At 36.5% G+C, this 14,237-nt stretch overlaps 1 protein-coding gene across 1 annotated transcript in view; it reads right to left on the bottom strand.

Annotated features, from left to right (window-relative positions):
* cacna1ha (calcium channel, voltage-dependent, T type, alpha 1H subunit a) overlaps nucleotides 1-14,237 on the bottom strand; it is a 295,360-nt gene that overhangs the window by 65,320 nt on the left and 215,803 nt on the right. Inside the window, exons 21-26 of the mRNA XM_060840534.1 lie at nucleotides 13,934-14,059; nucleotides 13,439-13,528; nucleotides 12,505-12,697; nucleotides 9,460-9,611; nucleotides 8,058-8,167; nucleotides 1,766-1,899 (exon numbers count right to left, since the gene is read on the bottom strand). Coding sequence (XP_060696517.1) covers nucleotides 1,766-1,899; nucleotides 8,058-8,167; nucleotides 9,460-9,611; nucleotides 12,505-12,697; nucleotides 13,439-13,528; nucleotides 13,934-14,059 — 805 coding nt within the window. The remainder of the gene's footprint in view (nucleotides 1-1,765; nucleotides 1,900-8,057; nucleotides 8,168-9,459; nucleotides 9,612-12,504; nucleotides 12,698-13,438; nucleotides 13,529-13,933; nucleotides 14,060-14,237) is intronic.

Below are 14,237 nucleotides of genomic sequence, written 5' to 3'. Positions count from 1 at the left end.
CCCACGTACCAAATGTTCTTTTGCCTGCAAACAGCCTCCCCCTGTCTAAGACCATCAAAATCTACCTTGCCCCAAAATTTAGAATTTCAAATTGAGGACCAGACCTATCCTTTCCATAGGTATTTTAAAACTAATGGAATTGTGGTCACTGGTCCCAAAGTGCTCCCCCACTAACACTTCTGTCATTTGCCCTGCCTTATTTTCCAAAAGGAGGTCAAGTTCTGCCCCTTCTCTAATAGGCCATCTACAGACTGCATGAGAGATTCTTCCTGATCATACTTAATAAATTTGTCTCCATCCAAGCCCTTAAAACCATGGCAGTCCCAGTCGATATTAGGAAAGTTAAAATCTCCTACTATTACATTCCTTCCATATTTGCTCCTCACTCTCCCACTGACTCCCTCAATCTGGTAGTAGCAATCAGGTAATAACTGTAACAGGAGGTTCCATTCCCCTGCTAGAGCACGTGCTAATGTCCAGTATCATGATTTCAATGGGTCTGCAGGGTGGGGTGCATTCTTTTCAGGTATCTGGATGCCACTCAGTCTAGGTAGGCTTTGTGGGACTTCAGGACCTGAGGACACTGGGGATGCCCTCGGGGCTGCCCTCGGGGCTGCAGGATTGGTGATGCTATTGTGAGGTAGGAAGTCTATTATCAGATCATTTAAGGAGTGTATTCCTTCAGTCTTGAAGCTGTTTAGGTAACGTCTTGTTTTGCTGTTTAGTTCCTGAGCTGGTTGAGGTCAAGTTGAGGTATTATGGGTATGCTCTGTTTAGCTAAAAACAGACATGGTTTCTGTGAACAAGTAGTAGGCAGGTAGAGTGATTTATTTTTATCCCACAGTCACAAACAACAAAGATATATCGCAGTGAGGAAGAAGAATTCTGGGAAGGAGATAAACCAACCATGGTTAAACAAAGAAGTTAAAACTTGCGTCGAATTGAAAGAAAAAAAACACAATAATGAAAATATTAGTGGTATAATAGAGGATTGAAAAATTTTTAACACAAACAAAAGGTAACTAAATAAATAATAAAGAAGAAGAAAATAAGTTTTGAGGATATGGGTTTCTCCCACTTTTCCTCTATTATTTTGGTTTTTTTTTGTTTGTCAGAGCTGCAACTGCACTACTTTGTTTCAGTTGACCCTCAATTAAAGCTTGAAAAGCATTTGCTGAGGTCAGTTTGTTATGACAAATGTTGAAACAAAAGTGCAATTCAAAGGCCACAAGACAGAAAATAAAAATAATGTGCATGTCATACAGAAAGTTTTAAAAATTTTATTATGTATAGGTTCTATAGCATTACTAGGTTAATTTCATCTGTAAAAACTAGCTGTACCTACAGTGAAATAAAAGTTTACCGGCCAGCTGGTCCACTCATTAGTCTCCTACTTCTTGCTTTGTCACTTTAAGTGAATTGAGTCAAAAGAATGCATTGCCAATTGGCACAGACAGCTACTGCTGACACAATTCAAAACCAAAACTGATTAAGCTATATACAATTGTAGCAAATAATTGTATCAGGAAGTAATGCAAAGATTGCCATCTAATATTGATGTTAACTGTGAGTAGAAATGTAAATTAAGCTTCTTCATCAGGTTATTTACAATAACTCCCAGGCATCCATTACTCTTTATGCAATGTGCTACTACTGATATAAAGTCCAAACAGAAAAGAAGTACAAAGTTTGCCATTGCTTTTCAAAAAACAATCTACATAATCAAGATAATTTTACAAGTTATATTAGTAAGGGATAATATTACCTCTTGCAATTCGTAGCACTCTCATGATGCGAATGATTGTGGGGTTAATGGGCAGGGAGGCATTAATTTCAATTTCTTCCAAGGTTATTCCCATTATTGAAAGCAGAACAATAGCAAGATCCAATTGGTTCCATCTGAAAAAAAGAAATTGCTTTTGCATTTGTGTATTCCACGCACACTGTAATTAGTGGGATAGTGATGGTATGGGAAGTTTTATAACATACTATCTGCAAGTTAACCAGTGTTGGCCCAGATCTTCTGGGTCTCTGGATCATAAGAAACCAGGCACAAGAGCCAAGAAGCACATCAGGACTTGATGGTAGTCCAAATATGCTAAATCTGTGGGAATTGGTGGGATATTTAAACTTCCGATGGTCAGTTCCTCTGCTTCCCCGAATAGTTCAGATTTACCTATCTGGGTAATTTTGGGCACTTATATACCTAACTCTCTGGATGAGCCCTTAATCCCTAACTCCACTCCTGAGCTCCTTACTGATCTACCAGACTTCATTAGTTCCTGACTATCATTGAACTGCGCCAATACTCGCAACTCCCATGACCCAATACAATAGCCCTTGCCCAACTGCATTGAACTGCAATGAAGCATAGAGAGCAAGAGAACAGCAGAAACTGATAGTGATTGCTACTTCATGGAAAATTTGAGTTTCAACTTAATTTATGCCATGTATTTTAAAACAAAACAAGAACAAATCTTTGTCACTAGATTTTCTGTGAATACAGTACTCCTTTAAACCTTTCACTGAGATATATGTAAACTTCACCAAAATGCTCATCAGATAACATCTGTTTGCTAACTTTATTTTCTAGGATTGAAAAATAACATCACGTCTGTTCAACCAGATGTAACTCATCAGGGGTCTTTTACTTCCACAATGACTGTTTGCAATTAACAAGAGGGAGTATTAACATTCAAAGCATACACATGACTTTGTTCCATGCTGCAAGCTTTTGAATCATTTCAATCTTTGATTTGTAAAATTTAAAAGGACTTACAGAGAGCTGGAACAAACTATCATTCGGTCAAAATATTCACACTTCCTATGTTTTGGGCTTGGACTGGAGAATTGGATGTTAATGAAAAACATTTTAGGTTTCATTCTAACAATTGTGAGTGGTAATTTACAGAGCAGTCTGCAGAGACTAAATGCCTACTGACAGTTTAATACATTGAAGCAATTTTTATGACAAATTAACACATAAAAATTAGGTTCATGCTGAGTGACAAAGTAACACCACGCCTTTCCACGTATCCTTAACCAACATTAGAAATGTTACATCAATGGAGAGTTTCTCATGAAATCCAAGTTAGTAAGAAAACCTAAAAGATTAACTTAGCAAATTCAAGCAAAAGAAATAGCTCAATAACATGCTGCTGCATTTATGTATTTGTGATTATACCAAGAGCATAATATCAAATCCTAAACTACTTTGGTTAATGGAAGAAAAAGGAAGTAGTATATTTTAATGATGATCACATTTATTTTGTAAATTTAGTTTTGGAATGTATCGCTCGTAACATCAACATTTATTGTACATCCTTAGTTATCCTTGTGCAAGTAGTGATCAGCCTTCGACACTGAGTGGTATGTGAATCTGCCAAAGGTGCATCTGCAATGTTCAATTTTTTAAAAAGTGTACAATTGGACATGGTTTATGTAGGCCAAACCTCAAGTACATCAGGGATGTGGATGTTGCTGTTTGGGACAACATTTAGTGTCCATCCCTAACTGCTCAAAGAGCAGTTATTTATTCATTCACAGCATGCGGGCATCACTTGTTAGGTCAGCATTTATTGCCTGTCCCCAATTGCCTAGAGGATCAGTTAAGACTCAACCACATTGCTGTGGGTCTGGAGTCACATGTAGTCCAGACCAGGTAAGGATGGAAGTTTCCTTCCCTAAAGGACATGAGTGAACCAGATGGGTTTGCATTCAACTTCACTGCTGTGAGTCTGGAGCCACATGAATGCCTGATCAGGTAAGGACAGTAGTTTCCTCCCTTCAAAGATATTGGTGAACAAGACAGGTTTCTACCTGATAATGAACAACTAATTCATTCTATTTTAATTCACTTCATTTTATTTCCAGATTTTTATTGAATTCAAATTCTACCATCTGCCATGGCAGGACTCAAATCCCAGAAAATAGCCTGTGTTTCTGGATTGATAGCCTAGCAACAAAACCACTTGACCGTCACCTTGCCTTGAACTGATCCCTGTAACAATGAAGTATATATTTTGCTTACAAGGAAGTATGTAGACTCATGGAATGTGATGGTTATCTTTAGCTCATGGTTCCAAATAACCTTCTGGCCATTTAAAAAATGTAATCTTCTCAGAACTGAAACCAAAACTCACCTATTTTAACATCCATATCCAAAAGGGTAATAATACATTATTTGGAAATTTAGAACATAGAACATAGAAAAGTACAGCTCAGAACAAATCCTTTAGCCCATGATGTTGTACCGAGGATTAATCTTAATGTAAAATAAAATAACTTAACCTATGCACCCCTCAATTCACTGCTAACCATGTGCATGTCCAGCAGTCGCTTAAACGTCCCTAACGACTCTGGTTCCACCACCACCGCTGGCAATGCATTCCATCCATTCACAACTCTCTGCATAAAGAACCTTCCTCTGACATCTCCTCTATACCTTTCTCCTAATATCTTAAAACTATGACCCCTTGTGCCAGTCAATCCTGCCCTGGGGAAAAGTCTCTGGCTATTGACTCTATCCATTATCTTGTATACCTCGATCAGTTCACCTCTCTTCCTCCTTCTCTCCAGAGAGAATAGCCCGAGCTTAGTCAACCTCTCTTCATAAGGCAAGCCCTTCAGTCCAGGCAGCATGCTGGTAAACCTTCTTTGCACTCCCTCTGAAGCCTCAGTAGTTTTCCTAGAGTAGGGTGACCAGAACTGGACACAATATTCCAAAGAGTGGTCTCACCACCTATTTATAGAGCTGTAGCAAAATCTCGGGGCTCTTAAACTCGATTAACCCTTGTTAATGAAAGCCAAAACACCATATGCTTTCTTAACAACCCTATCCACTTGGGTGGCAACTTTGAGGGATCTATGTACTTGAACACCAAGATCCCTCTGTTCCTCCACACTGCCAAGAATCCTGTCTTTAATCCTATATTCAGCATTTGAGTTCGACCTTCCAAAATGCATTGCTTCGCATTTATCCAGGTTGAACTCCATTTGCCATTTCTCAGCCAGTCCTGCATCCTGTCTATGTCGCGCTGCAGCCTGCAATAGTCCCCAATGCTATCAATGGCATCTCCAACCTTTGTGTCATCTGCAAATTTGCTAACCCATCCCTCAACCTCCTCATCCAAGTCATTTATAAAAACTACAAAGAGCGGAGGCCCAAGAACAGAGCCCTGCAGAACCCCACTCAACACTGACCTTATTACAAATTTCATCACAAACTTTGTAAATAAAGTTAGACTAAATGAGATTGGCGTTAATATAGTATTATAGATTGAGAACTGGTTAACAGACAGAAAGCAGAGAGTAGGATTAAATGGATCATTCTCAGGATGGCAGGCTGTTACTAATACATTACCACAAGGATCATTTCTAGGTCCATAGCTGTTCACAATCTACATGAACAATTTGGATGTGAGGTCAAATTATAATATTTCTAAATTTGTTAATGTCACAAAATTGGCTGGGAACATAAATTGTGAAAGGGGCTAAGGAGTTTTGAGGTAAATTGTATAGGCAAAGAGAATGGGTTAGAATGTGGTGGATGGAATACAATGTGACTAAGTGTAGAGTTATTAAGTTTGACATTTAAAAAAAAGCCAGAATACACATTGTGATATTTTAATTTGGAATATTAGCATTTCAAGTCACTAACTAGTAGGCCACATCTTGTCTCCACATTAATGTGTTCCTAATTTTATGCAGGTCATAGTGTGATGAGTGATATGAGAAAGTAATCTCCAGAATTTTGTCATGACACTGAAGATCAGCAATATAGCTCCAAGTCCAAGTCAGGAAGGCTTGTAACTTCTGAGTCTTTGGAATTCCTTTCCTTTCCTTAATAGGCAGTGGATGCAAAGTCTTTAAATCTTGTTAAGGCGCAGGTAGATAAACTCTGGATTACCATAGGGTGAAAGCTTTATCGGAGGTATACAGGAATGTAGAGTTGAGATTAAAATCAAATCAGCCATGATCCAATTAAATGGTGGAGCAAGCTCAAAGGGCTGAGTGGCTTCCTTTTGTTTCTTGTGTGCATCCAAGGAACAGGAGATTCGACGTTTCGGGCATAAGCCCTTCTTTCAGGGCTTATGCCCGAAACGTCGAATCTCCTGTTCCTTGGATGCTGCCTGACCTGCTGCGCTTTTCCAGCAACACATTTTCAGCTCTGATCTCCAGCATCTGCAGACCTCACTTCCCCTCCTTTTGTTTCTTGTTTGTATGTTCAAAGTATGTCATTTGAAGGGTACTTCAGTTAAGAAAGCTAATTACATAACTTTCTGTGACATATTTAATGGGAAATTACCATAAAGTCCAGCAAACATTTAGAAGTAATGGGAAGGCAAAATAACTGATACAGGTTTTACAAAACAGCATGTGAATGCCAGAAATCAGCCTGCAAGTTCTAAATAGATATCATTCATGCCATGTAGCTTAATCATCAGATTTACTAGTCAATGTACAGGCTAATAGTATTGTTGATATGGCATTAATTTTCCAAATAAAAATAGCTCACCCTCATTGTTTCTTTTAAAAATGTCATTATATTATCATGATATCATACATTTTGGTTTGACACACAGTTTGTTTTTTGCAATGTTCCCCTCATGATTAACAATAGAAACGCTTCTTTTCTATATAGTCAAAGATTGATTTTGATGTTGTCAGCCCAAAGAAGCTTTGAAAGGCATCTCTATTCTGTGTTAATGAGCGATCCTTGATGTTACTTTCCGAAAATGGCAATTTGGATGCAATCTAACCACTTAAAGTACCTTTTAACAGCATTACCACACTGGGTTTCTTATCATAGGTTCCCTGGATGCCATTAACTTTTGTTGCAACTTTGTATATAAAAGTTCCCAACTTCCCTACTTTGACATAAGTTTGACAGAGCAATGAACTAGCAATTAGCTATTTTTGATGTATGTATAATTAGCTGATCATATTTATACATCCTGTATGTGTGATGTGTACATCAGCATGTAATATCAGCAATATAATATCAATATAATGTCAATACACAAGAATTCCTACAAGCAAGCTCCAAATGTCCCTTAAAATAAATTCCTAATTAATCAGTGAACTCCAATTTTCCATTCCAACATAGTCTTAATTCAGTTTGCTTTCTTTACCCAAATTCCATTTCTCCCGTCTCCAAATATTCCTGTGTAGCATCCAATCAATGCCTTTTAAAAAAATCTGTGAATACCATGTCCATTGCATTTCCTTCCTTTCACCAAATGTTACTTTCTCAATGAACTGTATGGGTTCTATGAAACATGATCATATCTTTTGAAATCTGTGCTAGTTACTTTTAATATATTCTCTCTAATAACTCATGTCGAATTAATGTACCTGAAGTTATATTGGGACACGTTGATCAAACTAGCCTGTAATAACTGTCTCATTCATCTAAATTCCTGTATCACATTGGTCCTCTGACTAAAAGCACACTCAATAGAGTCCAAAAACAGACGTTCAAGATTCTTTGCCATTTCCTTTCACAGAATCTCAGGATGTTTTCCTGAGGTCCTGTTGGGTTTTTTTTCCCTTTGGCCTAACTCAAAATTTATCTTTGATACATCGTAATATTGTTCATCTTGCTGTCAACTAATTCAGAATTCCTCTCCAATATCACTCTCTTAAAAACATGCAAAAGTGCTTATTTAACATCTGTCAATATTCTACAAATTGAGAATTATTTTTTCTCTCATTTTTAACAGTGTTTGTTACCTTTTATACACTTTTAATATTCTTTCCTTATATTCCCTCCTGGCTTTGCTTATAATTCTTCTAAATTTACCACATATTGTAATCATTTTCCATTCTTTCCCAGTTGGCAGTCAGGTTTGTGTTCTGTTTTGATGTAGACATTAAGTATTATAATTTAGAAAGTAATTAATTAATTGGAAATCAAGCATTTGAGAAAAGGAGCAGAAAATCAAGATTTTAGATAGTTCCAGCTAAACTGTTAGCATCAGCACAAGTGTGATGTACTGAATAGAGTGTTTTTGTGCTGCCATTTCTATAGGGAAGTAAGTAAAAAAGTGTCTTACCTGTCTTTAAAGAATCTCCTGAAGCCAAATGCAATGAGTTTAAGAATAGATTCGAAGACAAAGACGATGGTGAACACGTAGTTACAATACTTTAGAGCTTCTTCAAGCGACTGGTGGAAAGCAAGTCAATAATAAAGTATTACAAGAATACAAAAGTCAGTATTTTGCTTAATGGGTGATGAAATGTTATTAACAAGAACAAATACTACTGGACATGTCCCAAAATTGACAATGATTCACTAGTTCCAAACGTATAAACATGTTCTTTCACATATGGAAATAAAAACAGTTGTTGCAGTAGAACATAACAACCTTATATTTGAGCAATGGTTACATTGTTGTGTTAACAATGATTTATCCTATACAAGAAGTTGGCCTTTCAATTAAGCAATGTAAGTTCTAGAAATAACTGGAGAAACTCAAAGTTCGAATCTAGCCATCTAAATAGCACGCAAGATACCCTTTGCCTTCTATTTGAGGAGAATTGGAATGACCTCAATCCAGTTTCTAGTTCAGCATTACTTGCCATTTTACTCAATCAAAAATACAGCAATGAGCTAGATTCTGTAGAAGATCGCTGCAGTCGCAACTTTAGAAGTGGTGGAACATGAATCATGGTCATCCTATAGGCAACCAATCAAGAAACCGCATCCAGGAACCATGTCCAATGACGGATCCCTAAATAGATGGCCTGTGGCCATAGGTGTAGCTCTTTAGCATCGAGGGTTCATGAATGAGATCTAGAGCAGCATTAAACGACCCTCATCTTCACTGGGAGAACTGTGTGCCACCTGGAAGGCTCTTGCCACATCATCAATTTTTTCCACAAGTGGAAACATAATTGAAATTAACTAGCTACCGCCTCTGCCAGGGAAGATTGCTTGGAGATGTGATGATGTTAAGTTATTTAATTTTTCTATTGCTCCTGCTGGCAGATTCATTTCCCAGGAACCAGGAACATTCAAGTCCATTGTCCCTGGAGAGGTCAATGAAAAATGTCACATTTGATAAAATGACAAATGCAGCTGCACTCTAAAAGCAGGAAACAACTCAAATTAATTGAGCAATGCAGCAAGAGTATTTTCTCCACCTGTTTCTGGACTAGCACTAATTGTGCTGTACACAAGCTTGGTAAATTTAATTGTTGCATTGCATCCCTAAAATATAAAATATTGAATGAGTTGATATTTGCATATGCCAATCTTGACGAGAATAAAACTCAAATAAACATCTACTTTAAACTGTGCTTTTTAAAAGCTCATGAACAACAGGGCTATGCGTTATCACCAAATTATCTTTTTTATAATTATTAAGAAAACCAGAAGTTTATGTTCATTGGTTTATGGCCCATAAAGACCACCTTATAGCAAGGTTATACATCTGCATTCCTCCACACACTTACAGATGGCTGGTGGTAGTGCTCCATGGACATTGTGATAACATTTATACCAATAATGAATGTGATGAATAGATCCAGATAGTGATTGGTACACAACTTATGGATGTAAAGTCGAGCCGGGGAGTAGTCAGCATAATAGGGTCTGCGTTGGGCTTCTGGCAGAGAGAAAAATGGGAGAAAACAAACTTGATTACTTTCAATTTTCACAGGGAAAGTAATAAACAACAATGTTCACAAATGTGCAGGGAACATTTATATATTTAATCTACTAAAATCATTTAACTTCTTGACTATTTCTGGCATGAGTTAGCATCATCTAATTCCCACTTACAGGTTTAATCTGAATTAAAGAGTAGATTACATTAGTGGTGGCGCAGACACACACTGGATGTTTTTCAGTATTTTGTAGACCAAGAAACTCAAAATTAAATTCCAGAATCTGTAGATATTTACTCATAGACCATGACCTCTCCAGGTCATCAATGTGAAACCTGGAGGGAGGAATGGTCAGTGAGAGTGAAAACAGAGATGAGAGGCTAAAGTTATATCATTTTCGTGCACTTAAACCACCAGTTGAATGGCCTTAGGGTTGCATGCAAATAAGTACGTCTAGTCTAGCGCATCTTACAGCCATACAGCAATGTATGCGTGTAAGGTACACAAGAGGAGAATGAACTGTTTGTTTTAGAAGGATGGAAATTAATAGGTCAGTTGTTAAAAATTCACCCATGCAATGTTTTGGTCTTTCGTTAAAGACATTTTCTAAATTATGTAATAATTATATTAGAATTGAACAACAACTTTGCTCTTAACACTAACTTTCACATAGCAAGAGAAGCTTAGTCATGCTAATAACCCTGTTTCTGCTATGAAGACAAATAAAATTAATATAAATATTATCAAATGCATTAAAGCCAAAGCAACAATTACATGAGTGGATCTTATTCATGATGTAGGTCTAATTTGTTATATTGCAACTATTGAGATGAAATATATACCATGCAGTTAATACATGCTCATTTTGTATTAACACATGCAATTTACCACGCACTGCTGGATTGCACAGTGCGAGGTTAGGGAGGAATTGCTATGGGAAGTTAAAACTAGGAGAACAGAGAAGAAAGAAAGTTATTATATAACAGGAGATTTATTCAGAGTCTTTCAAAACAAATGATGTACATGGAAGGACACATCCCTTTCTAACTTTTTAGGTGATGTAAATTTGCACTTTCCTAGTATTAAGTTGTAAGTAACTATTATTATTCACAATAAAAGGTTTGTACTTAAACTGCTAATATAAAATATGGAAGAGACACTCAGAATCTAATTCGTTCAGAGTTCATCTGAAAAGCATTTTATTCTTGACTCAATGAAGAAGCACAAATTAAACTTGGATTTGTCATTGCTCTTATTGTTCAAGTTCCCCTCAGCTTGTACAAAACAAAAATTATGCCCTAATTCTGCCATTGTTTTAGCCAGTAATAACAATTTTTATTTGCATAATGGTTACTCTTATTCAAATATATTTATTGATATCACTAGTCATTTTGCACATTATTGCACATTTCTGTAGTGTAATGCTTTGACAGCAGTACTAAAATTTAACTAATTCTACAGTTTGTAGCAATAACACAAAAGTTGTTGATCTCTCCTTGCAGGGTACAAACTAGTATAGTAAACTCTTTTCCAGTAATTATATTCCTAGTGAGAATGACAGGGATAATTCATAAAAGAATCAGGATTCAACATGCAGGCCTAAACTTCCATGACAGGGATTATGAAATAATAGCACAATGCCACTTTTGGTAAGATTTTTGAGTTACAATTTTAAAGGAAAAGCAGTGGGTAACCGCCTTCAGTGAATGAGTGACCTTCATGTTTGACATTTACAGTTTCTTCCAGGGGCAAGGAAGTGGACTGAACATCCTGATCTGTGGAGTCCAATTCTTCTTTAATGAAAAGTTTATGATTCTGCAATGCCTGAGCTAAAATATGTCATGAATAGTTTTATAAGAAATTATGCTTCATAGTGTGTGATTGCAGAAGTCAACAGCGCTGACCATACAACCCTCTGGGGAAAGAAGTGGGGAGAAGCAATTTTGTTTGTTATTTGTGATCAAAATAATAAATGCAGAAATATAACATTAAACGCAAAAATTCCAATAATTCAATGAAATTGCCTAGGAAAGATCCAAGAGGACACATTCCTTCTAACCACAACATCTATATGGTAGAATTTTATAAACAGATTGTGACAAAAGGACAGCACTAAAACGTACAGCACACACTACGTTTCTTTCTGAGTCTGCCACATTCAGCCAAAACTTTGGGACTTCGCCAGGTACTGCTTTTGGCAAACGTGAACTGGAAGAAATAATATCTTTTCTTTATAATCAAATATGTTTTCCTATTTTTCTCTATCATCTAAAAATATCTTCAGATATTAAAGACATCAAGGGGTATGGAGAGAATGTGTGAATATCGAGTTGAGATAGAGGATCAGCCATGATAATGATGGTACAGCAGCGTCAACTGGCTGATTGGCCTACACCTGCTCAAAGTTTCAATGTTCTCTGTCAATGTCTAATTAAATATTTGTTGGACATTAACATGAGTTTTCTACAAATAGCAATCAGGCAACGTACACTTGTGAAAAAGTTTTGTGAAGTCCATTAAATAGCTAGTTACATTATGTTTGAATATTATCAGAAGATATAATTATTAACATCTTATTGGAAAATAAAATAGATGCTTTATACTTGACTGGCACTTAAGCTCGTATCACTTTGTCCCATGCCCCTCTGCTGCTCCCAGGACCAATAAACACTGTAGGTGATTTTATCTGAAAGAATTAGGATTTGGTGTCTGGTTGAAAACAAAATTGAAATAAATTAAACCTTAAAAATTGCAGTCTTTTCAGGTCATCATGCAATGTGAATTTAGCATGCACTAGCATGCTACAGGAATCACATTTCCTTCCCAGTTTGGAAACAGGCAGGGCTCAGAAAGATTAAACGTACTACCGACCAGCCAGGCACAGTTCCTTACTCCTGCGCTTTTTTTCCAGCCTTCGCAGACGTTTCTCCTCCCGCCGGCGTGCCTCCTCAGCCTCCTGGTGCTGCCGGCACTTGTGGAAGTTCTCCACCACCACCCCAACGAACATGTTTAGCACAAAGAAACTCACAATCAAGAGAAAGGAGATGAAGTACAGGAGCATCCAAGGATTGTGATTTCTTTGCGGCTGTCGATTGGATGGGAATGTGCAGGACAAGGAAAGGAAGGAGTGGAAGTAGAACAAACAAACAGAACAAACCAATTAACTTTTACAACCATTTGTTATAAAGATAAAGGGAACATTTTTGATTTCAATCGTTTCCATTTACTGGAACAGAACTGTTTCACAAAAGCTTAATGTAAATGAAGATTACACAGAATTTACAGCATAGTAACAGGTTATTTGGCCCAACCTGTTTGTGGTAGTGCTTATGCCTACTCCTGTCCTATTTCACTTACCCATTGCTGTTTACCTTTCTCCACTGTACTGATTAAAGTTCACTGACATGAAACGTTAACTCTGTTTCTTCCCTTATAGATACTAGCTGATCTGATGAGCATTTCCAGTATTTTCTGTTTGTATTACTTCATGCATTTATCTATCTTCTACTTAGATGAATCAATGTTAAGTCTCTTTAACTTTGTGGTATCAAATTTAATATTCTCACAACTCTGTAAAAAAAAGTTTCTCCAAATTCTTTATTGGATTTATCAATAATTATCTTATATCTGTGAACCCAGTTTGGACTCCTGCAAGTGGAAATATTGCTAATAATCCTGAAACAGGATAACTTGTAATATTTCAAAAGCATCATTAGTTCCGGTGTATATGGTAAATATATTTTAACTCATTCTGAATGAAATGTAAATAAGCAGCATATTGAGTCTAAATTGTCACAAGGGATGACATAGAATGTTTTTGTTTTACCTGCTTATCAATTCCTATTGCATCGAGACCATCATACATTATATTTACCCAACCATCTTTGGAGGATAAAACAAAGAGTGACATCAATGCCTAAAAAGCAAAAAAGAAATAATTATCAGTCTTTCTAAAGTAATTGGTTTTCTTTCAAAACGAATACATGGATTAAAAATTAAAATATGTACAATCCTGTCCAAAAACCCAAATGATATTATTTATTGAACGCCTCAGAATTATTACCAAATGACAACGAAGGGTATACTGTGATTCTCATTTTCTGCATGTTCACATTAAATAATTTTGCAGAGAAATTAATCAAGTTATTACACCAATTTCAAATTCCACAAAACTATTACCAGTAATGTACCGGAAAATGAAATAAATGGAGAAGCAACCTTGTAATTTCTATGCTTTTCTCTGAATGCATTTGAAAAGAAGATATATTTGTATCATGTCAACTGCAACTATTATTCCATTAAGTGCAGAACTTAAACATACCTGTCCCAGATTGTCAAAATTGTATTTACGGCGCACCCATTTGTAATTAGCTTGGACACATTCTGACTTATTTGTAACATTCCTGGTATCATGTCCATCACAGTGGTAGAACTTGCCTTTAAACAACTGAAAACATGAACATATAGATTTATGAAGAAGAATTTTAGACCCATTCAATCTGCATAATAATTAAAAAGCAGTCATGGTCCTCTTCAACTTCTTGGTCCAAAATATTCCCCACCAATTTTCCAGGAACTTATTGAAATCTACTTATTGTAATTTCCTTTCAGAGGAGTTGTTCCTG

Source organism: Hemiscyllium ocellatum, chromosome 20, assembly GCF_020745735.1.
Source record: "Hemiscyllium ocellatum isolate sHemOce1 chromosome 20, sHemOce1.pat.X.cur, whole genome shotgun sequence".
Lineage (NCBI taxonomy): Eukaryota > Metazoa > Chordata > Chondrichthyes > Orectolobiformes > Hemiscylliidae > Hemiscyllium > Hemiscyllium ocellatum.
The sequence above is the reverse complement of the archived record's forward strand: the minus strand, read 5'-3'. Positions and strand labels throughout refer to the sequence as shown.